Genomic DNA, 27,661 nt, shown 5'->3' with positions numbered 1-27,661 from the left:
CATTGAGGGAAAGGTTGTTGTCATGACACCACGTCACTAAGCTCTCTACCTCCTTCCTGTACTCCGACTCATCGCTGTTTGCGATACGGCCTACAACGGTGGTATCATCTGCAAACTTGTAGATGGAGTTAGAGCAGAATCTACAGTTAAATGGGACAGACAACCTCTCAGGATCTGTCAAGCCCTTTCAGAATATTCCATGTTGAAATGAGATTCTTATTCTTTTGAACTTCAGAGAACATAGGCTCCTTAAACTCGATTTTTTAACTCCAGTCTTTAGATTATGCAGTAAGTGACAGAAAGCTGCACTCTGCATTTCACTGGCCAGCTCGATACTCATCAAGGACAATGCAGCTTTCTCGACCTCTACCCCACCCGCCACCCTAAACACTCATGTGATCCGCCATCAGCAAACAGTGGCCGCAGTGTGTACCATCTACAAAATGCTTTGCAGTTACTCTCCCACCACCTCTCCCAGAGGGAAGGCAGCAGGTGCTTGGAAACACCACGTCAGCAGGCTTCTCCCCAAGCTGCACACCATCTTGACTTGGAATACATCACTGGCATTGTCCCCAAGGCCCGGAGCTCCTGCCCCTCCTGCACTGTGGCAGAAAATGAAGATTAAAGGCTTAAAAACAGTCATATAAGCACGCTACTTGTAATCTGTACATCAGCTGGATTGTATGCATGATCATTAATTATGTATCAGATTCAAGGATTGGGACATAGGAATTGTCATTTACTGACACAAGGTTTTGCCAAGAAGCTGATTACAACCTGAAAAATGTCAATTGAGTTGAAATTGCCCTGGATTTAGGGTCACCCAATAATTGCCTGTAGGCACAGCTGTAAAAGGATGATACCTGGAAGCATTCAATGCACACAGCTGGCATCCAATTCAGTCAATCACACTGCATCCACCTAACCAGTGGACCAACAGCAAAACGTAATAGAAAAATCGCACTAACATCATTAAAGATAACGTATTTTAAAACAGGCCAAAGAATGGAATGAATTAGGTGTTATTTTCCTCGAACCTCCAGTGGTGAGTGTGGTGAGGGAGCAACAGTGCTCAGTGAGGAGAGGGGGGATCTTCCAACAGCAAAACCACAGCATCGCAAAGGTATCGCCCTGCTCAGCAGCTTCAATGGAAATTCATCCTAAATTAATTTACATGTTAGTAAATTCCTAAAAGGTAAACAGAAACAAAATCACCATTCGCAAGGATAACCAGTCCTTGTTTTACTACAAGCCTCCCAGCTCCATTGCTGGGACCTGGGGATGTAACAGAGGGTGCAGCACCAATCCATGCTCAACATTAGACACCAACTCCAGAATCAGGGCAGTGAACCGATGACTCCATTTGTCAAAGATTACTTTCACTTTTTCAATAATGACATCTAGACATTCACAATATATTATCAGAGACACAGGAGACTGCAGCTGCTGGAATCTGGAGCAACAAACACTCTGCTGGAGGAACTCAGCGGGTCGAGCAGCGTCTGTTGGGGGGGGGGGGGGGAGGAATTGTTGATGTTTCAGTCAAAACCCTGCATCAGGACTGCAATGATATATGTTAGAGCTTAATCCTATTAAACCTTCAGGTACACAGACACTTCTTTGATCAACAGGATTTATACTTCAGATAATAACTGCAGAATGATGTCTGGAACTGGTTCCTTTTATGATTTGTGTGTAATCTATCCTGGGCCCAACACATTGATGCAATCACGAAGAAGCCACACCAGTGGCTCTACTTCACTAGGAGTTTGAGAAGATTTGGTCTGTCACCAAAGACTCTTGCAAATTTCTACAGATGTACGGTGGAGAGCATTCTGACTGGCTGCATCACTGCCTGGTATGGAGGCTCCAATGCACAGGATCATAAGAGGCTGCAGAGGGTTGTAGACTCAGCCAGCTCCATCACGGGCACAACCCTCCCCGCCATCGAAGACATCTTCAAGAGGCGGTGCATCAAGGCAGCGGCATCCATCATTAAGGACCCTCATCACCCATAACATTCCCTCTTCACGTTACTACAATCGGGGAGGAGGTACAGGAGCCTGAAGACCCACACTCAACAGTTCAGGAACAGCTTCTTCCTGTCCACCATCAGATTTCTGAACGGTCCACGAACACTACCTCGTTATTCCTCTTTTGCACTATTTATTTATCTTTGTAAATTATAGTAATTTTTACGTCTCTATGTCTTGCACTGTGCTGCTGCCGCAACGTTTCACAACATATGTCGGTGACAATAAGCCTGGTTCTGATCAGCCCCACCTGTACCGTTCTGTAACCGTGTAAGATAACAGCACAGATTGCACTGGATGTTTAGACAGCAGAACATTCAGCCATTAAGTTTACACAGTGAGCAGAGTGGTAGAAGTTATGTAACCACATTAATGCTGGAGCAGGGAAAATGGGACAAAAGTCACCAAATTTTATGGAACAACGGAAACTTCTTCCACCATAGTTTCCCGGGGGCCAGGGTGAGGGCTCCTGTAAACCCGGTCCTGTGTGGTTGAAATGTCACTGTAATAGCAGCAACTTCAGAGAGTCCAGACAAAAGAGTCACAGTGTCATACAACATGGAAACAGGACCTTCGGCCCAACTTGTCCATGCTAATTGTGTTGCCCAGGGAGCTAGTCCCATCTGCCCGCATTTGGTCGATAGCCAACAAAGGAAAGGAATATTACTCACATTTCCTTATAATATGGGAGGCCCTTCAGCCAGTCAAGTCTATGTTGGCCCTCAGTGCACTCCCATCAGACCCATTCCCCCACCCTGTCACCCATTCTCTCTCACTAATGCTGCACTGAACCTCCTACCACCACTTACAGTAGGGTTAACCTACAATGGTCAATTTATCTACCCTCAGCACATCTCTGGGATGCAGGAGGAATCCAGAGCAGTCAGGAGAAATCCACGTGTTCGGAGAGAATGTGCAAAACTTTACAGGCAGCAACGGAGGTCAGGGTCAAAGCAGGTCACCGGAGCCGGGAGGTAGCGGCACTACTTGCTGCTCCAAGGTGCCGCCTGGCGACAGGAATTGACCTAAACAACTACTGGTGTGTTGCAGACAATTTACATCGGTATTTGACAAATGTCGGAGCCACTATGAATTAGCTTTTAGGTAATCCTTTCAGTGAGCCAACAGAATTAAAGCAAGCTCTCTGGTGAAACCTGATAATGCTAGTCAGGTCTGAATTAAAGACATTTACAGTCACTTTCCCCACATTTCAAAAAACTGGTCAAAAATTGTGCAGTGGAAATTTCAAGTTAATGCAAAGGATAAATTAAATCAAAAGCTTCAAATTCTCCCAAAGCGACTGTTGTTCCTTTGCTAATCGACTATTGACAGAAGTAATCATTTGGCTAAATGTTTCCCTATATGATGCAACTGAACTCACAAGGTACTCAAATGTGCGTTTACTTGTCAATTCAACTACTTCATCACAGCAGCTTACCGGTAAAAGTTTGAAGTCACATAAGGAAGTGACTGGACAGAAGGTGTCGCATTTCAACAACCCATCCCAGGAACGATACCATCCACCAACCAGGGACAAGCCTCCTATCTCTCCATTTAATTCCACTCCAATCAGCTCCCAGTATGTAAAGACCAGCATTTCCAGAAACACAATCATTTTAAACACATAGGCACCAAAACACAAAGATGAGGGGACTTTGTTTTATTAGAAAGGATATCCTGACAGTACTTTCAGAAGACGACTTTAAAACATTGTAAATAGATAAAATTTGAGAAAAATACAATAATTTGTATCAAATTTACTTACATCTACATTCTAGAATCCTTTAATGCAGTGAAATTTAGTATTCCTGAAATTTTGAACTGCAGCACACATTGGGTTTGCCATGATAATTTCGAAATCTCTGGTAAAGTGCACTCTGACCTTCTTTTCAGTAACCCAACATGTGCCCAATCAACTCAAATAAGTTTATTCTCTTTTTAAACTAAAGGCAAAACAGTATTTTCTAACAAGAGTTCCATAACTCAACTTCACATAGAATCTAATCTTTCAATCAAGTATTTGGCAGGTTTTAAACTTTTTGGCATCCCTCCAGTGTAAAAACTTGTCAATGCACCAGTAGTCATTTAGGCACACACTTGCAAGGAAGTTAAACAGTTGTCCAGAAAAAGAAAAGGAAGCCTACTACATTAGTTTTACTTAAATCACAAGCACCAGGTATTAGTAATGAAGCCATAAATAATGATTTCAAAAGCGAGCGAGAATGTTTGATTTTCAGAAGCCCCATTGGTACTATAAAAAGGAGAGGGGCAGGAAAGAACCTAAATGTATGATGTATCAGTGAGATCCACGTAAAATCTAGATTATATAAGCACAGATTGGGCATTCTGGCTGGTGGTCCATACTCATAAAAGCTATTAAGTGCAATGGCCAAAAAATGGCTTGCTTGCGATTCATTTCTGAGATTTTCCACCAACCCATAATAAAACTACTGCCCGGCCCGACTTCCTGTAGAAACAAAGAGTGCATATCAATTTACGTAAGGCATCAGCAACCCCTTTCATTTATCTTGCACATGGTCCACAAGTAAATCATTTTGTTCTCATTATACCAAAATATTAGTTTGGTGGACAGCATGCATCTGGTTAAGAAACAAAAAGTGTTCAATTATCAACAAAAAAGGGGGTTGCACACAGATCAATCTAGCAAGCACATTTGCCCTTGTCCTGGTGCTCTGCATTTAGATGTTCAGTGGAATTGTGACCATTGGACCTTACAACCCCTTCAGGTATCCATGATTTGTCCACACACCGCTCCATGCGCTTCATGATGAGCTCCAACAGAGTCTCCACAACTTTGTTCACGTTGGATGCAGTTGCTGCACTGGTTTCAAAGTAGGGTAGTCTGTGAAGAAGGCAAGCCATTAGCTAGTCATAAACACAACTGGAAACACACGCACTACTTACATTAAACGACTTGCTGCAGGTGCACATATTGCAATGATCAACAATGTTTCAAATCTTAACATCAAACCACAAATTGATCCACACTGCCTACATGCATTCAGGTTTTAATGTTGCTGAATTGCATCAAAACATTAACTAATCCTTGCAAATGAAAATCAAATTACTGGAAATGCTGGAAATCCTCGACAGGTCAGGCAGTGTCTGTGGAAACAGGAAGTGTCACTTTGGGACCAGTGACCATAATTCTATCAGTTTCACGACAGTTGTGGAAATAGATAGGACTAGTCCTCAAGTTAAAGTTCTAAGTTGGAACAAGATTAGTTTCAATGGCATCAGACAGAAACCCTCAAAAGTTGATAGGGAGGGCTGTTAAGGGACATCTGGCAAGTGGGAGGCTTTTAAAAGTGAAATGGAAAGAGTTCAGGGCTGTCCTGTTCCTGTTAGAGTGAAGAACAGGATTTGGGAACCCTGGTTGATGAGGGATATTGAGGGTTTGGTCAGGAAAAGGAAGGAGGTATATGTTAGATATAGGCTGCTGGGATCAAGCGAGTCCTTTGAAGAGTACAAGGGATGCAGCTGAACACTTAAGGAGAGCAAAAATGAGCCTTGAGATATCCCTGGCAGATAAAATTAAGGACAATCCTAAAAGATCCCATAAGTATATTAAGAACAAAAGGGAGCTAGGGAGAAAGTAGGTCTCCTCAAGGATCAGAATAGTAACCCATGTGTGGAACCACAGGAAATGGGCAAGGTCTTAAATGAATATATCTCCTCTGTATTTACCGTGGAGAAGGACATGCAAGCTGGTGTATTCAGGGGAGGGAACAGTGATGTCCTGGAGCACATCAACAGTACAAAGGTGGTGGTGCTGGAGGTTTTGAAACGCATAAAGGTGGATAAATCCCCAGGGCCTGACCAGGTGTATCCTGGGACGTTAAGGCAAGCATGAAGTGTTTGCTGGAGGTTTGGCAGTTTTTGCATCTTTGTCAGCCACAGGGAGGTACCAGAGGCTGGAGGGTGGCAAATGTTGTAAGCTTATTTAAGAAGGTCAATAGAGATAAGCCAGGGAACTACAGGCCAGTGGACCTTACACTACTGGTGGAAAAGTTATTGGAAGGGATTCTGGGGGCCAGGATCTATTTGGTTTTGGAAAGGCAACCAGGAGTCCGAGGGGGTTCACAAACTCCACACAGACAGCACACAAGTTCAGGACTGAAGCCAGGTTGCTGCCGTGTATGGCAGTGACACTAACCGCTGCCCCACTGTGTCGCCAATTGTGTGCTTATGTTCTTGGTAACTGTTGAGGAAAGAGGTTCTTAAATCTTTCCATGTCATTGACATGAACCTTGCACTAATACAACATCGGAGCTGATGGCAGCATCAACAGTAGTCATGTTAATTGGAGTCAACACCTGCAGCTAATTTATGCCTTAAGAGCCAGCAGAGAAATAGCAAGTATTAATAAAGGTGCTGGCAACAGGTTTAACCCTCACATTTCATAAGTTGCTCTTTCCCTGCCTGGGCTCTGCTCCTGTCACAATAACAAATTAGTCTCCAGGTGAACTCCTGAGCACACATGCAAGGTTATTTAGTAATCTCACAACAGCACTGACAGACAATCAATTAAGGTCAGCCCCCAGCGAGAAGCAGTGAAACCTTATTCACTCAGGCCTACAGACTGCTAACCCAACACCGGCCCCAAGAACTGAGATGGTTAGCAGAGAGTATGCAGATCCTCACCGACATGGTTTCATCTTTGGGATTTGTTGACCTTTCCCTTCCTGTTCTGTGCCTTCTCCTGTCGAAAACTCTTTCTTAGGAGTCAGATCATACACACTATTTTTCTTCCCTTTCTAAGCTTCACTTTTCTACATGATTATGCCCAGTTCTACAAAGGGACATCAGTTACTCAAATTCTGGGACCTTCCACTCTGCACCAGATCAGCTCTCGTTTTCCTGGGTGGTTCCGGTTTCTCTCGAGGACACACCTACAAAACGCCTGACAAGTAACAGGAAGAAATTCCTTCCACCGACTGACATTAATTCCCCTAATACCATCAGCATGCTAAAGTTCACACTAAATCAATACAGAAGATTTTGCTTCAAAATAATGTTCAAAGTGAATTTTTAACCTTTCAGACAGAGACAGTTCCAGGAAGATAACTACAGCAAACCGCTCTTTCCGGTAAAGAACAGATCTACCCAGTGACAGAGCTCACATCATTTAATTGCTTTTGAACAAAACCAGAACTCTGGACGAACTCAGTCAGGCAGCATCTGTGGAGGAAAAAAGTGAAGTCAACATTTTGGGTCATGACCCTGCATCAGGTCCTGACTGGGGTGGTGGGTGGGTGGGGGGGGTTGGAGCGGTCACAGGGGGTGCAGTGGTACGAACATTGAAAACTCACATCCCATGTTCCTCCTTCTCTCCTTCTGACCCGCCCAGGTTCTCACGCCCCCCCCACCCCTCTTTCCAACCCACCCCAGCCCCGTTACCCAGTTTCTTTCCCTTCCCCCAATTATCTACCCATTGTCCCCACACCCCCCCCCCCCCGGCTCCCCTCACCTTCCTTACTGATCAGATTCCAGCATCTGCAGCCCGTGTCTCCACCGTCACCCTCCCCTCCCCCACCTGCCCATCATCTCCCTCCTCACCCGGTTCCACCTATCACCTGCCAGCCCCTGCCTCACCCCTCCCCCTCACCTCTCTATACTGGCTGCCTCCCCGCTACACTCTCAGTCCCGATGCAGGGTCTCGACCCGAAATGTCAACCATCCCTCTACCTCCACAGATGCTGCCTGACCCGCTGAGTTCCTCCAGGAGTTTGTTTCTCACTCCAGATGCCAGTATCTGCAGTCTCGTGTCTCTAGGTTGTATAGTTTGTTCCGTACAATTCCTTCTCACCATCCCAACTGTCCTGGACTCTACACGGTACCATCTTGATTCAGCTGCGGCCAGCTGATAGCCTGAGGCCAGCTGTTAGTACTGAAGCACCAGCCAGCTGCAGCCTGCATTTCAACACATTTCAGACTTCTGCACCCTCGCACTGCAGCGCAGAAATGCAGAACACATCCAATGCAACTCCAGACACACTTCGCACGTGGCCCTCAACCATACACCAGCAACAGCAGGCACAGTGAGCACAGCCCAATTCATTTTAATGGAGTCTTTTTAACATTTTAGTTAACCTTAATTATTGAATGCCAGTTACTACTGTTTAATTTTAATATTTACTTTTATTTAACATTTTGCTTTAAACAGTGAAATGCTCCCAACAGCACAGGCACAAGCCGTCAGAGGCAGGGAGGTGGTCAGGCTGCACTGCCCAAGGACCACCTGGTGGTCCGGACTGTTCCGCCACACACAGTGGTCTCTCGGCCGTTGGGAGCGGTGTGGCTGCAGGAGGTTAATGTTGCTGCAGATTGGCTGGAACGTGGGGTGTGGTGGGCAGGCTCTGGGGAAATCCAGCTCCGTGTGGCCCTACCTCGCCACGTAAGCTGCCATTTCAATGTATGGAGAAACCACAGTGCCAGAGGAACAACCTTGCGCTTGAGATATTGGACTGAGGATCCAACGATCCTCTTCAGTGGTACAAAGTATCCCACAGCCCAACTCAAAAGGGGAGATGGCCAAGTGTCCTAATGTAACATCAGTTCCACAATCAATGTCACTGCAACAGCAGGGCCTATTGCCCCAGTTCACTCTTCCACACCACCAATACCCACTCCCCACCTCACGACGCTTCCCATGGAACCGCTGGAGATGTGGCATCTCTTCCCTTCCAGGTAAAGCAGTTACAGTTCTTCCAATCTGCATTCAGTGTTCATGATGAGGCCTCTCCTACATTGAAGAAACCAAACACAGACTGTAGACACCTCCTTCAGTCCACAAGGGTGAGCCTGAATTTCCAGGGTCTGTAACTTTAATTCGACCCCACCCCCATTCCCACTCTGTCTTTGACGTCCCAGGAAGCTCAAGGTGCAGCTTCTCATCCTCTGACCAGGCACGGCACAGCCCTCAGGATTCAACACTGGAAGCAAACTATTTCAGATAATCAGCTATTCCCTGTGCCAGAGCAAGCTGGTTCTGATGAAAGGTTAACCATCTGTAACATTTGTTCAGGGACGGGCAGTTCGTTTCTCTTCTGTAGACTTTGGACGATGTGGGAAACTGAAATGTCAGGAACACAGGATCAGAAATTGATAACTAAAGGAACACTGCAGGCTGCTTGGGGACACAAAGAAAGTCGGTGATTGTGAGAGAAATCACCAAATGTCACACCAATTGAAAATGCAAAAGCAAACCCTCACTCAGAAAATGGTCCCATTTGGAAGCATTCACTATTATAAAATTCTTCCCAGTGTGGTATAATCAGAATGTAATTAGAAAAACAGATATGTTCCTGTAGTCAGTTATTGGTCAACCTTGCTCAGTGAGAGCACATGAAAATGGAATACATTTTTGTAAGGCAAGATATTGAGGTGTTAGGCCACATCCAAGTTCTTACCTGAAGTCCTTGAATTTATGACTAACTTTGGTAAGTGCATTTACTCAGAGACAGGTTTACACTTGGAAATAGTTATGATTGAGCAAGGTTATGCTTCAATAAATTCTGTAATATTTAATTACTCCTAATGTGGTCTCCTGTATTCACACCCTTAGCATCACCATAAAGCATCATTCAGAGATCCTCAACTTACAAATCCAGCTGAAGTGAGATTGTAGATCCATTTCCCAAAGTTGACATATGACTCAGTCCAGACAATAAGCCAAGTTTTTTTTTGTTTTGCATTCATTCTGGTTTGCAGCTAGATGCCACACATGGACTTCATAAATCAAAGCCTACATTCAGACAAGGACAGCAGGCTGATGCTAAGCTACAAACACACGGTTATTCACCTAGAGACTCAGATGCGTGGCATTATTCCTTCTCCATCTGACAAACCAGTTTCTCCTGGAGCAGCGTGCAATGGTGCCCATTTCTGGATTGAATGAGGGCAGGTCTGGACATGATTCGCCCTGACATGCTGGTGCAATGTTTGTGTCAGTCAAGTTTAGGATGACCGTGTTCCCCATCCAATGTTCCATTTGAAAAGTGTCAAGGTAGTGAGACCAATATATCCTATATCATTGAGCATTCTCATCACAACTATGTCTTCAAACACTGGATTGGATCAGAAGGGTTTCACCTCTGAAGCTTCCCACTTTCATACATCACCAAGCAACTTCTGATCATCCAAGGCTCCAAACTCCACTCCCCCCAACACCTCCCAGTCACTTACCACATTTCTACTGCCCCAGCTCCGCGCACACACACCTGATCCTTGGCAAACAACGCTCGCACTCCATTCCCGCCCATGACTGCTCTCCTACCCCGTGTGCTTCCATCCTTGTCGGAAGAACAGCTGATGCCTCGCACCCACTGTCACAACCAGCACACCTGGGTGCCCCAGAACTGCCAGGAGACAGAGGTTGTAATGCACAAGCTGTTTGCTAATCATGAAATACCTGTAGTCACAATTTCAATGGGGGAGAATTTCAAGCACTTGTCAAGATGCCTTTCCCGAACAAAGAGGAGCAATATCAAGCTGGTAACCACATTCTGGTTGAAGGTGCTACCCACTCCAGCCTACCAGACAACCTGGACCCATTGCAATTCGCCTAGCGGCAAAAAAGGTCTACAGCGGATGCCATCTCCCTGGCCCTACACTCAGCTCTGGAGCATCTGGGTAGTAAAGACACCTACGTTAGACTATTGTTTATTGACTACAGCTCTGCCTTCAATACAATAATTCCAAGCAAGCTTGTCACCAAACTCCGAGACCTAAGACTCAACACCTCCTTCTGTAACTGGATCCTTGACTTTCTAACAAACAGACTGCAATCAGTGAGGATAGGCAGCAATACCTCCAGCACGATTATTCTCAACACTGGTGCTCCACAAGGCTGCGTCCTCAGCCATCTACTCTACTCTACTCCCTATACACTCACAACTGTGTGGCCAGATTCTGCTCTAACTCCATCTACAAGTTTGCAGATAATACCACCGTTGTAGGCCGTATCTCAAACAGTGATGAGTCAGAGTACAGGAAGGAGATAGAGAGCTTAGTGGAATGGTGTCATGACAATAACCTTTCCCTCAATGTCAACAAAACAAAAGAGCTGGTCATTGACTTCAGGAAAGGGGGTGGTGTACATGCACCTGTCTACATCAATGGTGAGAGCTTCAAGTTCCTGGGTGTGAACATCACCAACAGCCTGACCTGGTCAAATCACGTAGATGCCACAGCCAAGAAAGCTCACCAGCACCTCTACTTCCTCAGGAGGCTAAAGAAATTTGGTTTGTCCCCTTTGACTCTCATCAACTTTTACCGATGCACTATAGAAAGCATCCTATCTGGATGTATAACGGCTTGGTATGGCAACTACTCTGCCCAGGACCGCAAGAAGCTGCAGAGAGTTGTGGACACAGCCCAGCGCATCACGGACACCAGCCTCCCCTCCTTGGACTCTGTCTTTACCTCTCGTTGTCTTGGTGAAGCAGCCAGCATAATCAAAGACCCCACCCACCCGGGACATTCTCTCTTCTCTCCTCTTCCATCAGGTAGAAGATACAGGAGCCTGAGGGCACGTACCACCAGACTTAAGGACAGCTTCTTACCCCACTGTGATAAGACTATTGAACTGTTCCCTTATACAATGAGATGGACTCTGACCTCACGATCTACCTTGTTGTCATCTTACACCTTATTGCACTGCACTTTCTCTGTAGCTATGACACTTTACTCTGTATTGTCATTGTTTTTACCTGTACTACCTCAATGCACTTTGTACTAACTCAATGTAACTGCACTGTGTAATGAATTGACCTGTACGATCGGTTTGTAAGACAAGCTTTTCACTGTACCTCAGTACAAGTGACAATAATAAACCAATACATCTGGATGCCAGTGTTACTTTTCCAAATAAAGTTTTACTTAATTCCTCCTTTACCTTTTACCTGGCCATTTCAGTTTGGTGACATTGAAACTCCATTCCACCCTCAGTGGGAAAAATTCTCCAGCCAAGCCCCATATTCCACAGGGATATGTACTACAAACATCCCATGGTAACAGAATGTGGACACAATGATCACATTCTGACAATAACAGTAACAGACAAACAGTCGTAGCCACACACACACCGCCTGCAACCATTAGGTCAGAGAGCAGAAGGGAACATTCAGTCTGGATTTCAGCGACATTGATTACGGAAAAGAAGTGTGGGAAATGAAGAGGCAGCGATTCCACAACTACTGGTGTGTAACCTCCAAAAGAATAAATGAAAACATCACAAACTAAAACTCTACTCCAAATCTGTGCTCATTTCACTGACTCATAACAAGCTCAGTCTCCTATGCTCGATTCTGTTGCAATCACTTCCTTTTAAAATATTTAAGCTTTCCAGATTTTCATTGTTAATGGGCATGAATTTCATCAAATTCACCCAATAAATAACTTTATACTGAAGCTTTGATTCAATATTCAGAGTGATGAGAATCCGGTACAGAAGACAGCTTCAGGCGTTTCAAGATCATTACAACGTTAATGCAGACCAAGGCTCCCAAAGCTCATTCCAGTTAAACCTGACATTCAAATCACTGACTTTTTTCTGGACATTGTTAGGACCTACATAACACAGTCCCCAAACTTCCTCCAGCATCAGCTAATTTGAAAAGTTTTATGTGGACTTTTCAGACAAAGAAGATCAGACATAGAGGGAGGTCCCCGAGTTCCTGGTGCTGCTCAGCCATTGGAAAAGACCACAACTGATCCTGTGTCTCTGTGTCACCGTTCTGTACTAACCCAATATCCCTCGATTCCCTTCACCTCCACAAACCCCTCACCTCCCCCAAAAAGACTTCCTTTTTGCTCCTTTCCAGAACAAATTCTGAGATCTCCAATCTGAGTGAGCAACAGGAGAACTACAACCCCACCTCCTCTCTGTGGCGGGGTGATGGGACTCAACCCAACGTCACCAAGGTACTGCACAATGCGCCAGCACACCAGCTCAATGGTACCCACACCCACACCCACGGTACCCATCCACCCTCACCGGCACACACGGCCGTTCCCCACCCAGTCCACTCACTGCGCACTGTTAAAATACCTTTGCAAAAACTGATAAACATATTGCAAACATGCCAATGGTGGTAGCCAAACTACACTTTACTCTTCAACATTCATAATAATTCCCCTCCCTTCCAACACTTTATTGTCAACACAGAGAAACAACCATTTTCATTGACTTACAGAAATGTACAGCATAGAAACAAGTCATTCGGCCCAACTTTGCCACACTGACCAGTGGGCACCATCCGTACTAGTCCCATCTCCCAGCACTTGGCTCAGTGTCCCAGCACTGTACCTCAGCAATTCAAGCACCCTTCTAGATGCTTCTTAAATGCTGTCAGTGACCCAGCTTCAACCACTCTCTCCAGCAGTGTGTTCCAGGTACTCATCGCTCTCTGGGTGAGGAAGATCCCCCTCAGATCCCCTCTAAATCTCTTCTTCCTCACCCCAGATCTGTGTGCTCTAGTTTTGTTCACCTGTGATATGGGGAAAGGTTTCCTGCAGTCCACCCTATCTGTACCCCTCATAATTTCATATACCTAAATCATAGCCCCACTTAACCCCATCCACTACATACATTTCAGACAGTTATGGATGAGTTAATTTATCTTCCTCGGGGGAAGTGCTGAATTGGGGAAACTCTGATTTACAACAGTATGAGGCAGGAGTTGGGGAGAGTACTGGAGAGTAGCCAGTGTTGTTCCATTGTTTAAGAAGGGCAATAGGTATAAACCATGAAATTATAGACCGGTGAGTCTTACATCAGTGGGAGGGAAACTATTGGAGAAGATTCTTAGGGATAGGATTTACTCACATCTGGAAAAGCATGGGACAGTCAGCATGGCTTTGTGCGGGGGAGGTCACGTCTTACAAACTTGATTGAGATTTTTTGGAGGGGACGATGATGACTAATGAGGGGAGGGCAGGGACGCTGGCTGCATGGACTTTAGTAAAGCACTCGACAAGGTCCCTCATGGTAGGCTGATCCAGAAGGTTAAGGCATGTGGAATCCACAGAAACTTGGTAGAGTGGATTCAAAGTTGGCTTGGCCATAGAAGACACAGGGGAGTGGTGCAGGGGGGTTATTCTAGACTGGAGGTCTGTGACCAGTGGTGTTCTGCAGGGACCTGTACTTGGGACCTCTGCTCTTTGTCATGTATATACATGATAGGATGGAAATGTAGGTGGTCTGATTCATAAGTTTGCAGACGACACAAAAAATTGGCAGAGTTGGACTGTGAGGGAACTTAAAGGAGACAGCAGGGTATAGGTCAGTTGGGAATGTGGGCGGAGAAGTGGCAGATGGAGTTTGCTCCGGACAAAGTGTGAGATGTTGCACTTTGGGAGGCCAAGTGTAAGAGGAAAGTATACAGTGAACAGCAGGACCCTTAGGGGCACTGATGTACAGACGGATCTTGGGGTGCACGTCCATAGCTCCCTGAAAGTGGCTACACAAGTAGATAGGGTGACAAAGAAAGTGTGGGGCATACTAGCCTTTATTGGTCAGGGCATTAAGTATAAAAGTGGGGAAGTCATGTTGCAGCTGTATAAAACTTTGGTCAGGCCACATTGTGTGCAGTTCTGATCGCCTCATTACAGGAAGGATGCGGAGGCTTTGGAAAGGGTGCAGAAGAGGTTCACCAGGATATTGCCTGGATTGGAGAGTATTAGATTTAAGGAGAGGTTGGACAAACCTGGGTTGTTATCTTTGGACCGAGGGGAGACCTGATAGGAGTTTATAAAATTATGAGAGATGCAGATAGGGTAGACAGTCAGAATCCATTCCACAGAATGGAAAGGGCAGAGGTTTAAGGTGAAAGGGGGTTAGTTTAAAGGAGATGTGCAGGGCAATTTTATTTTTATGCAGGAAGTGGTAGATGCCCGAGCTCACTGTCGGGAGGTAGTGGAAGCAGATACGATAGTGGTGCTTAAGAGGCATTTAGACAGGCACACGAACAGGCAGGGAATAGAGGGATGTGGACCACGTGATGGCAGATGTGATTAGTTTAACAAGGCATCATGGTCGATGCAGACATCGTGGGCTGAAGGGTCATTTCCTGTGATGTATTGTCCTATGTTTATCTTCTATGTTCCAACAGACCCAGCTTCTCCAGTCTCTCCTCATAACTGAACTGCTCCATCCCAGGACCATCCTGGTAAATCCCCTCTGCACCCCCATGGCACTAACACATCCATGGCACCATGGCACTATCATAGCACGGTGACCAGACCTGCACACAATACTTCAGCCGAGGTCTGACCAAGGTTTTATAAAGTTGGAGCACATATTCCCTACTTCTGTATTCAGTGCCCTGACGAATGAGGGCTAGGACGCCACATGCCTTTCTACATTATCTACATGTGTTGCCACCTTCAAGTATCTATGCACTTGGATTCTAAGGCCTCTCTGTTCCTCAGTGCTCATTAAGAACCGACCATTCACAATGTATGTCTGAGCTTCATCAGTGCTCCCAAAATGCATCACCTCACATTCGTCTGGATTAAGCTCCAGCTGCCATTTTTCAACCATTTTCACCAACGCATCAATATCTTTCTGCAGCCCGAGACTGCCTTCTACACTGTCAACAACACTGACGATCTCCGTGTCATCCGCAAACTCACTGATCCTGCCTCCCACATTCATATCCAAGTCATTCACATGTATTACAAACAGCAAGGGTCCCAACACCAATCCTTGCAGGTCACCAATCACAGAAAACAACCCTCTCCCATCACCCTGTCTCCTACTGCCAAGCCAATGTTGGATGCAGTCTGCCAACTTGCGCTGGATCCCATGGACCCTCACCTTTTGGACTAGTCCCCCACGTGGGACCTTGTCAACGGCTTTATTGAACTCCATGTAAATCACACGAGATTCTGGAGGAACTCAGAGGGTCAGACAGCATCTATGGAGGGAAATGGACAGATGACGTTTCGTGTTGAGACCCTATATCTGGACTGAGCAGGCCCGATGAAGGGCCTCAACCTGAAACATTGACTGTCCATTTCCCTCCACAGATGCTGCCTGACCCGCTGAGTTCCTCCAGCTCTGTGTGCATTGATCCATACTCCAGCGTCTGCAGTCCCTTTGTCTCCATGTAAATCACATCTACGCTGCCCTGCCCTCATCAATGCACTTTGTCACCTCTCCAAAGAATTTAAATCAGATTGGTCAGACAGGATCTGCCCTTGACAAAGCCATGTTGGCTGTCTCTGATCAGTCCTTGCCTGTCCAAATGATCATTAATCCTCTCCCTCAGAACTTTTTCCGGTATCTTCCCTGCCACCGATGTTAGGCTCACAGTTACCAGGCTTTTCCTTGCAGCCTTTCTGGAAAAGGGTGACCACATTTGCTGTTCACCTGGCACCTCGTGTGTCCAGTGAAGATTAAAATACCTCATCCAGAACCCCAGCAATCTCCGCCGTCTCCCATAGGAGCCTGGGATAAATCCCATCTGGTCCTGGGTATTTATCCACCTTTAAGCCTGCTGAGGCATCGGGTACCTCCTCTTTATTTATGGAAACCTACAAAAGAGTTTCCTTCCCCGTCGCTGAATTCTCCAATGACAAAGTTCATTTCCTTTGTAAATATCAATGAAAAGTATCCATTTAGTACTGCATCTATACCTTCCGGCTCCACACACAGACTGCCCCTCTTGTCCCTGACGGGTCCTACACTTTCCCTGGTTATTCTTCTGCCCTTAATATACTTATAGAATGCCTTCAGATTTACCTTAATCCTGTCTGCCACTGATTTTTCATGACAACTCCTCGCCTTCCTAATTTCCTTTTTAGTGCCTCCCTACACACTTTATACTCTTGACAGACCTCCTTTGTCATTAGTTCTCTATAGCTATCATATGTTTCCTTTTTTCTCTTTATCTACCCCTTGGCATCCAGAGTTCTCTGTACCCCTAACCCCTGGCTTTTACCCTGACAGGAACATGCTGGCCTTGAACTCTTGCTGTTTCTCCTTTGGATGCTTCCCACAGTGCAGATGTGGACTTACCTTCAAGTAGACGCACCCAAACTACCTCTGTCAGTCCTCCCTTATGTCAGTGCAATTGCCCTGCCCCCAATTTAAACCCTTTTTACTGCTGCTTCCATTCTCTTCCATAACCACTTTGAAATAGAGTTATGGTCACTGTCTCCAAAATCTGGTTGATTATAAAGCAGAACACTGCATGTGGAGGAAGTGATATTTATATTATTGAATAACAGACTTGGCTGAGCTGTGTACTTCCCAAGATGCATGCAATTAAACAAAGAAAAACAACCCCAACATTTCAAGAAAGATCCTATGACCAGATCAGAAAGGCACGACGAACAGACGTTCTGCATTCAGTTCCTTCTCCCCAACGCCAGTGACCAGTGAAAGGAACCCAACTCAAGGCAGCAGCACAGAGGAGAGAGAATTTCCAACGTCAACATTTAAGAGTGCAATATTCACATTGCAATAACTGTTGTTTCTATGTAACAGATCATACACTCAGTAATGGCACAGGACCCATATTTATCCTATCAATTGCAAAGCACCTTATATATTATTTTCCCCCCTCCTAGGCAAGAAACACTCAAATCTTCACTGTAAGCACTATGGAGAAGCAATAATTAGTCTGCAACACAGCTTACCAGTACTTTGTAAGATTATTAAATCAGAACAAAAATGAAGCATATTATCTAAAAGTTGAGAGGTTTCAGGGCTCTGCGATACAGAGGGATATGGGTGTCCTCATGCATGACTCACAGAGGCTGGTAGGCAGGTACAACAGGGAACTGGGAAAGCCACCAGGATGTTATTGTTTGTTGCTGGGTGAATTGAACACTGAGAAGGGTAACTTATGCTTCAGTTATGTGGGCCATTGGGGAGACCACATCTGGAGTACCAGGTACAGTACTGTTCATGCACTGGAAGTAGTTCTGAGGGTCACTGGATGGAAGCCCACAGTGGGCGAGTTGTCTCGTGAGTGAAGGTTGGACAGACCAGGCTTGGATCTGTCACAGTGTGGAATAGTGAGTGGAGACTTGATTGAAGCCTGCAGGATCCTAGGGGTCGTGACAGGGTCCTGGTGGAGAGGGTGTTCCCTTTTGTGGGAGAACCTCGAACCAGTGGATCACTGTTGATAAATCAGGGTCATCCATTTTTGAAAGAAATGAGCTAAAATGTGCCCTCTCAGGAAGTTGCAACCCTCTTCCTCAAAGGACAATGGAAGCACAGTCTTTGAATACTTTTAAGACAGAGGTGGTTGGATAATGAATAAAGGGGGTGACAGGTTACTGCAGGTCGACAGGAGGGTACAATCAACCAGCGTGATCTCATGATGTGGCAGAGCATCTCAGGGGTCACATGGCTCCTGTTCCAAAATCCCTGCGTTTGTATACGACGTTAACGTCCCACTCCCAGGTTACACTTTACACAGAGCACTGGAGGATCTAATTAATCGGGCGTTCCAGTTTTTAGAATTTGTTTGAAAACATTAAATTGAACGCACTTGCATCCGACTCTCACAGAGGAAGAACAGTTGCACTGCAATCTTCACTGTTTAACCTGTTACCATTTCCACAGGGGTCTTATTGAACACAGAGCCGAATGATGATACTCCAGGCTGTTTTATCCACTGTACAGGCGATCCCTGCGTTACAACCATTCGGGTAGTGGAAACTCACCCTGACAGAATTCATAAGTCACTACCCAAAAATTTGACATTTGGAATAAAATTCACTCATGTGGGGAAAAAATGTAGATAAATAAACACAAACTGTTACATTCAGCTCTCGTTTCTTGACGAACGTGTAGATGATGCAGCTTCACGTTGTGGAAAACTGCGATACGGACTGTTTTCCAGGAATGCAACCTCCCAATGCTCAATCCAATGGTGGGGGTTACTGTATCCAATAAAATATGGATGGAAATGAAGGACTCATCATCAAACTAACATATTTTCTCAGTTGGGAGAATTACACTCACCCATATTTCTCTGCCAACTCCTTTGCATCCTCTTCTTTTACAGCCCTCTGATCCTCCAAATCACATTTATTGCCGCATAATACAATATCTGGGTTTTCACAATAAGCATGCATCTGAAGCTGACCTAGGAACAACAGTTACTAATGAGAGAATCACAGAGACAAAGGATCACATTGAAGTTAAAAGGTAAGTTATATCCCTCAGATTACCGGTCAGCTGGGAGGCAGAAAACACAAAGGTAATTCCAGCATCAATCACCTCCCCATGGTTAACACTGTCACATCAAAAACAGTGAGCTCCTTGGGAAAAAAAGTATTCTAATAACAGGCACCATTGTGGCCAAAGAATATTTCACTTCCTAAAATAAAAAGTCATGAGATAATTTTATTTGAAAGTTACAGCAGGACATAGATAGGATGCAAAGTTGGGCTGAGAAGTGGCAGATGCAGTTCAACCCAGATAAGTGTGAAGTGGTTCATTTTGGTAGGTCAAATATGATGGCAGAATATAGTATTAATGGTAGGACTCCTGGCAGTGTGGAGGATCAGAGGGATCTTGGGGTCCGAGTCCATAGGACGCTCAAAGCGGCCTGCGCAGGTTAGGACTCTGTGGTTAAGAAGGCATATGGTGTATTGTCCTTCATCAATCAGGGAATCAAATTTAGGAGCCGAGAGGTATAGTTGCAGCTATATAGGACCCTGGTCAGACCCCCCTTGGAGTATTGTGCTCAGTTCTGGCCACCTCACCACAAGAAGGATGTGGAGGCCATAGAGAGGGTGCAGAGAAGATTTACAAGGATGCTGCCTGGATTGCAGGGCATGCCTTATGAAAGCAGGTTGAGGGAACTCAGCCTTTTCTCCTTGGAGCGACAGAGGATGAGGGGGGACCTGATAGAGGTATATAAGATGATGAGAGGTATTGATCGGGTAGATAGTCAGAGGCTTTTCCCCAGGGCTGAAATGGTTGCCACAAGAGGACACAGGTTTAAGGTGCAGGGGAGTAGACATAGAGGAGATGTCAGGGGTAAGTTTTTTACTCAGAGAGTGGTGAGTGCGTGGAATGGGCTGCTGGAAACAGTGGTGGAGGCGGATACGATAGGGTCTTTTAAGAAACTTTTGGATAGGTACATGGAGCTGAGAAAAATAGAGGGCTATGGGTAAGCCTAGTAATTTCTGAGGTAGGGACATGCTCGGCACAGCTTTGTGGGCCGAAGGGCCTGAATTGTGCTGTAGGTTTTCTATGTTCTAGTTAACTGTACATCAGCACCATCTCTCCAGGGCTAGTTTGTGAACTTTGTGCATTTCACTTCACCGAACCATGGAACCATACAGCACAAAACAGGCCCTTCGGCCCACCGTGTTGTGCCTTCCATCAGACCACCCTCACACTACCTAACCCCTTCCTCCCGCATATCCCTCTATCTCACGTTCCTCCATATGCCTATCCAACAAGCTCTTGAACCTGTTCAATGTATCTGCCTCCACCACCACCCCAGGCAGTGCATTCCATGCACCAACCACTCTTTGGGTTGGTGCATGGAAAAACCTCCCTCTGACATCTCCCCTGAACCTCCCACCCATAACCTTAAAGCCATGACCTCTCGTCTTGAGCATTGGTGCCCTGGGAAGGAGGCGCTGACTGTCTACTCTATCTATTCCTCTCAATATCTTATATACCTCTATCATGTCGCCTCTCATCCTCCTCCTTTCCAGTGAATAAAGCCCTAGCACCTTAAGCCTCTCCTCATATTCAATACTCTCCAATCTAGGCAGCATCCTGGTAAATCTCCTCTGCACCCTCTCCAACGCCTCCACATCCTTCCTATAATGAGGCGACCAGAACTGAACACAGTACCAACAGGCATCTGTGGAACAAAGGCAGAGAAAAAAGATCTGTGGAATCTTCACCTTCTGCATCCAAACTATTGTGCAGATTCCCCAGCTAGTGGCTGATATTCTGCATCAGATATGTACGTTTCTCTGCAGCAGGATGTCATTCTCAAGTAATCCTTTATGGAAGCATCCTTCTGTTTTCAAACAATACAAGACCTTACATTGAAATGAACTCAGTTTGAAACTTCTGAACCTCTTGCACCAGAAGTTGCTTTGTTCACAGAGCGACTGCCTGACTTCCTTGGGACATAGGGCAACAACACACAAACAGTCCAAGCCTAGGCTTCTGGGAGGGATCTGTGCAGCACCCAGAAACTCAGTGCTGCAGCCCCCTTCAAATCTTTTCAGTGCTGCAGGTCCTTTGCTTTCTATATACGTTATTCATGAATTGCAGCAAAACTGAAAAACTAATTTACTGCAAACAAGAGAAAAGTAACAGAAGCCATTTGGAGGTGAGGCATACTGTATGTTTCAAATGGACAAATCTTAAACTCCCCAAATGTCTCTGGCTCCTTTGTATACTAAATTCCCAGAAAGTCTGAAATCCAGGAATGATTCCCGCTCTGCTGTACAATAAGTACATGAAGTTTGGCTGAGAAAACTACTGGGGAGCTGGGGTGGGGGATGGGGGGGGGGCGGTGGTGGTGGTGGTGGTGGGAAGGTTGGGATAACCACCAGTGAGGTGTCACTGAAAGAAATACAGTCAGATATTTAAATGAAAATTATTAAACTATAACCAATAAAACACAATGAGAGGTTTCTTTACCATTCCATATAACATTAAAATCCTGGTGAAGATGTTTTTACAGTCAACCCTTCCATAACCTCTCAAGTGGTCAGGAGGTCAGCAGCACAGTTAAAGTGGTTTATGTCACTAAATCATTTCAAATCTGCCAGATATTAAGTAAATCCTGTCAGTGTCAGAACGCTGTGGTAAAAGGCAGGATGATATTACTATGGAGGGAGAGGGAGTCAAAGAAATAAAACAACAACTTGGGCATCAGAAGTGTGAAGGGCAAGCCCAGGGAGAGCTGCTGCAGCCCTGCGCACCGGGTGCGAGGGCGGGCCCCGCGCACCGGGTGCGAGGGCGGGCTCCATGCACCGGGTGCGAGGGCAGGCTCCATGCACCGGGTGTGAGGGCAGGCTCTGTGGATTGCACACAGATGGGCTGGGGAATTGTCATCTCCTCTGGCAGGTTTATCAGAGCAACGAGCTGGAAGGTGGACAGAACACAGTCTGCACACAGTCCAGGAGTGGTCATAAACTGATCAACAAATACAGGGAAAAAAACCCAGTCACTTCTTGGTGAATGAATTTCTAAATCTGTGTATAGATACCAATGTGAGATTAAGGCTAAAAAACAAAACTCTACAAATGCAACGACATTTGTCCTTGCATTGTCCTTCTGATCCACCTCACACTGACAGCTGCACATGGTTCTAATCCTCAAGTCCCACAGATTTCCGTGGTGAGGCATGTGAACAGACCTTTATCCCTGCTGTTGCTGACCTCATTACAAGGACATCAGGACAAAAGCCCGAGAGATCTGACCTGTCTGATCTTGCAGAGAAACCCAGGCACCAGTGCACCGGTACAACCTGAGCATACACCGACCATGTCAAAGCACAAAAAGAGCACACACATACATGCTTTAAGCAAACAGAAGCAAGCTTCCAAAGGAGAGGGAAATAATTCCCCAGCTGAACTTACTGATCCAGTTTCTGACGTTGAGGAAGCTTTGCTCATTCGTCAAGTCAAACAGCAATAGGAAACCCATCGCATCTCTGAAGAAGGCAGTCGTTAGGCTACGGAACCTGGAAGAGACGAGAAACCCTCTGTAATAGATCACCCAGGGAGCTTCAATGAGACAAAAACCCGGTGCCACCTGTAGCTGAGTCTGTGCACAAGTTTGGAAAACACCAAACCAGAAGTAAAGGAAATGTCGTCGTCAATGGGAGCTCCTGCCTGGGGAAGCTGGGGCTGACAGAGCCAGACATTCCCAACAGGTCGGTGGTCTGGAGATCCTTCCCCTCCCCCACCGCCCCCCCGTTCCCTGCCTGAGATTCCAGCCACACATCCCTTTGCTTCCACCCCAACCCCCCAGGGTCACCTTCTTACCTCCTGCTCAATGACAAAGGTCCCTCCACCAGAGAACAGGGGGGTCTTTCCAACCCAGGTAGCTGTAGAGACAATGACTACAGCATCCAGTGTGAGGGACCATCCGCCCATCCCTGGTGGAACCAAACTCCACTCAAAACCTTTTGATTATTTCTGCATCAAGGCTGTAGAAGCAGACAGTTGGATCAAGAGAATTGCAATTTATGTTATAAATGCAAAAAAGGTCAAATTAGAGTGGAAAATGCCTGTAAGAACCTGACCAGGACCTACCTTGGGCTTTCGTCCTAATGAATACAGAATCATTACTGCAGAGGCTATCCTAAGCTTCTTAAATCTAAACAAGACTGTGAAAGCATGGAGACAAAGAGGCTGCAGCAAAAAAGGTGAGCTCCTTGGGAAAAAAAGAATATTCTAATACATTGAAATAAGGAAATGGCTTAGAAATTACACAAAATATATTGGTGTCCATCACACAATTCATAGAAACTCCTGGAAATACTGGAGAAAACAACCGATCTGAGGAGCTGCAGAGATTAGCAAGAACAAAACAAGTAGGGAGAAATTAATGGCATTAAAATGCAATGAATGCCTAGAACTAATGACCTACGTCCCAAGGTTTAGAAGAGGTTTTCATCTTCCAAAAGCCCAGAGATTCCAGACAGTTCCCACACGGTTAGAAGGCAACAAATATAATGCAGTTACTTAGAGGGAGACAAAACAGGAGCTGCAGACGGGTGAGCCCAACATCAAGGCAGAGAAGATATGAGAATGCATCCCTCAGCATGTGGGTACAGGACATTTGGAAAATAGTAAAGGACTGTAAATTGGGGAGAGTCACTACAAGCTTATGAAACAGAAACTATATTTGACACATCTAATAACTAGAGGTAGTAACTAGAACATTAGACAAGGGAGAACCAGCAGATGTGGTGGGTAGGACTTTCAGAAGGCTTCAATAAGACACCACATTAAGAAAATTAGACCATGTGCATTAGGGATTGCTAACGGCAGGAAACAACAAGACCAACCGGGTCATTTTCAGTTGGGAGGATGCGAATTGTGGAGGCACAGAGATCAGCACGAAGTTCCCAGTTGTTCACAATCTACATGAACGACTTGGATGTGGGAACCAAGTGGAGTATTTCCAGGTTTGCTTACCGTTCAAAGCTGGCTGGCAGGGTGGAAGTGTGAGAGAGGTGCAGAGAGATGCACAGGGAATACAGGCACGCTGAGGGACTGGGAGAGGATACCATGTTTAGAATCCCAATGTGGAAAAATGGAAAGTCATTCACTTTGGTGTCAAAAAATTTTAAAAGTTTTTTTTTTTAAATTGGTGAAAACTGAAAAGCATTGGGAGCGACCAAGTATCCTTCTACAGGAATTACTAAGCTAACATGTAGGATGCTGAGCTAATAGGAAGGCAAATGTTGTTTGGCCTTTACTGCAAGTTGTTTTGAGCACAGGAGTAAAGATGACCCCTACTGAGATCATATCGGACCCTGGTAATATTGTGTGTGGGTCTGGTCTCCATCCCCAAGGAAGGACATGAGGGTGATATAGAAGCTGCAATGAAGGGGACCTGCCTGAGGCTATGGAATTGTCCTCCAAGGAGCAATTAAACAGGCAGACTGACGTTAGTAAAATTCCTTCAGGGTTTGACAGGGGATGATGCTTCCCTGCTGGAGTGTCCAAACCAGGGAACAGCGGCTAAAAATAAGGGATAATGCTCAATGTTTCCCACATCTTCCAGCTTTATTTCAGACCTACAGTGTCTGCAGTTTTTTTGGTTCACACTAAGAATATGGAATTGGCCTAAAAAAACTCGGAGGAGAATAAATTTCATTGTCCAGAGGTGCTGAACCTTTGGAATTCTCAAAGCCTGTGGCGGCTCCACTATGTTGAAGGCAGACATAAGCAGTGGTTTGTATATTAAAGAAACCACAGAATATGGGGAAACGGCACGGAGGGGCAGGGGGACGGGACACGGGACACGGAGGGGGCAGGTGGAGGGACACGGAGGAGGAGGGAACGGGACCATGGGGAGGGAACGGGACACGGAGAGGGACAGGACACGGAGGGGGAGGGGGACGGGAGACGGAGGGGGAGGGGGACGGGACACGGAGGGGGAGGGGGAGGGGAGGGGACACGGAGGGGGCAGGGGGACGGGACACGGAGGGGTGGCTTTGCCAAATGGTGTTTTCCCAAAATGCAGAGCGGTCCCATTAATTATAAATCCCTCTGCTTAGAACTGCATGTTGGAAAGTGTTCTCAGCACAGGGAGTGAGCAATGAAAGGTGTACAGGATATACATCCTGGACATAGAGAGATACAGTGTGGAAACAGGCCCTTTGGCCCATCGAGTCTGTGCCAACCATCAGCCATTAACACCAACCTTATGTTAATCTTGCTGATTTTCTCTCTCCACATTCCCGTCAATCCCCCATCTACCACCCACCTACACTAGGGGCAATTCACAACAGCCAAATCACTTACCAACCTGTACACCTTTGGGATGTGGGAGGAAACCGGAGCACCCGGGGGGAAACCCATGCAGATACAGGGAGAACGTGCAAACTCCACAGAGACAGCACCCGAGGTCAGGATTGAACCAGCGTCTCTGGTGTTGAGGTGGCCACCCTACCAGCTGCACCACTGAGCTGCTCTTTAGTTGAAGGAAGAAAATATAAGAACAGCTGATGGTGGAGACTTGAGGTTGGTTTCAATCTGCTCAAAAACCACAGGACTTCAAACGTGGGGTGGCAGGTTTTTATGCTGCAAGCAGTGGGTATGTGGAACCACTATTGGAAAGGGTACTGCGAGCAGGTTCATTCAAAAGGGAATTGTTCTGATACTCAGAGGGAGAAATAACCACAAGGTCACAGAAAGTCCTGGGGTATGTGACTGATTGCTCCTACACCAGCGTCCTACGTCTGAGCTTTGGTTCAGTTATCCCACAGTCACACAAGCTGCTCACAGAACAAATCAGCATCAACACACCAGGAGTCTGGTTTAAAAAATGAAAAGTAAATGGGAGTCAACTGTGGTGGTAGACATAATCTAGGAAATATTAACGTCCTAGGGTTTAGAGTTGAAGTTGTGTGATAACCAAAATGTACAGCAATTTGTCAACTTGATTACACGAGCATGTTCCAGACAATAAAACACGTGCCTGTCACAGCAGAGCCGGCTCTTCAACGGCTGGTTTGTAAGGCAGCACGTTTACCCACACACTGCAGGGATGGTCAGAGCACCATAAACATTTGTATTAAAGGCATTAAAGTATGAAATGTTAATGATGAGAGGTGAGCAATAAGGGAAAAGTTGGGTACATCTGCTCTAAAACTATTTATAAAATGTTGTTTTAAACAAAAATGTATCTTGGTCCACAACTTCTCCATCCTACAGAAGCTTGAAGTATAAATAGGAGTTCAGAGGAAGCATTTAAACGGAAAGATAATTCAGCAATGGGGAGTGATGCGATGGGGAGGAGTGACTGGTCAGGCATCACCACACGCCAGCACCCCCTGGCCACACGCCAGAGCCCCCCCCCCACGCCAGTACTCTCAACCACACGCCAGCCCCCCCGGCCACACGCCAGCATCAGTACGCTCCACTGTACACAGCCCCTCGAGACAACTGTGGGTCTGGTTACATTTACGGATGCTGGTGGAAGCCCATTTGTGCCCAACCACATATTGAGTGATCAGGTCTGTCCCCGTCTGTGCAGAAGAAAAGGAAGGTGGGACTTCATCTCCACAAGTCTTACACTACATTAATAGACGATTTGAAATGATAAACGCCCACCTCTCCTGGCCAGCTGTGTCCCAGAGCTGAAGGTGAATCCTCTGCCCCCTTCCTGCACTGCCGTCTGGGCCACTGGGCTTATAGACCTAGGTGAAAAATGACAAATGTTATTATAAACCACTTCACCAGGTTCCAACAGCAGCCTGCCAAGCAGGACAATACAAGTGGCCACAGCTGAGGATGTCTGACGTTATACTTGCTACATTTCTGGACAAGTTGCATCAAGCTGCCAGAATATAAAGTGGTGTGCGTAACACTGGTTTTAAAGCCAACAGCATCTGAAAGGTCAATGTCTGTTTCCTTGCATCATCTGCAGATGCCAGTCAATAGACTTCAGTGAACTGAGTGCTGACGTAGGCTCCATTCCATCCAGTCCCCGTTACCTGGCCTGCATATTTCTAACATTTAAAAAACTGACTGCCCTGAGCACCATCACCTTCGCCAAAATAGTCTTTCCACATCAGGTGGGACTGTGACTGCACTGACCGGGACATTCCCAAACATCACACAAAGGTGCAGGGTCTCAACCCGAAACATCGACTGTCTGTTCCTCCCCCACAGATGCTGCCTGACCCACCCAGTTCCTCCAGCAGCTTGTCTTTTGCTCACATCCCCATGGATCAATTGCAATCAAAAGTTAACCCCCTTCCCCTAACCTCAGACGTATCCCTTCTGCTGAAACACCAGCTTTTCCTCAAAACGGCCACAAGTATGACTCTGGTGTGAAGCTGCTACTTTGCATTATGTTACGCCCATCACTTTGACCTGACTTCCAGTCTCAGAGAAAGTGAACGAGCCCCCCAGACAGT

General features: G+C 46.0%; 1 protein-coding gene across 2 annotated transcripts in view; it reads right to left on the bottom strand.

The window, feature by feature from the left end:
• Positions 1–3,678: 3,678 nt before the first annotated feature.
• Positions 3,679–27,661, bottom strand: part of LOC127584095 (ras-related protein Rab-27A) — a 128,138-nt gene continuing 104,155 nt past the window's right edge. For both annotated transcript variants that reach the window (XM_052040658.1, XM_052040659.1), the window contains 4 exons: positions 26,853–26,938; positions 22,641–22,744; positions 19,039–19,162; positions 3,679–4,896 (listed from right to left, as the gene is read on the bottom strand). In XM_052040658.1, the coding sequence (XP_051896618.1) occupies positions 4,695–4,896; positions 19,039–19,162; positions 22,641–22,744; positions 26,853–26,938 (516 nt within the window). In that variant the 3' untranslated portion in view covers positions 3,679–4,694. The remainder of the gene's footprint in view (positions 4,897–19,038; positions 19,163–22,640; positions 22,745–26,852; positions 26,939–27,661) is intronic.

Source organism: Pristis pectinata, chromosome 28 (assembly GCF_009764475.1).
Source record: "Pristis pectinata isolate sPriPec2 chromosome 28, sPriPec2.1.pri, whole genome shotgun sequence".
Taxonomy (NCBI): Eukaryota; Metazoa; Chordata; class Chondrichthyes; order Rhinopristiformes; family Pristidae; genus Pristis; species Pristis pectinata.
The sequence above is the reverse complement of the archived record's forward strand: the minus strand, read 5'-3'. Positions and strand labels throughout refer to the sequence as shown.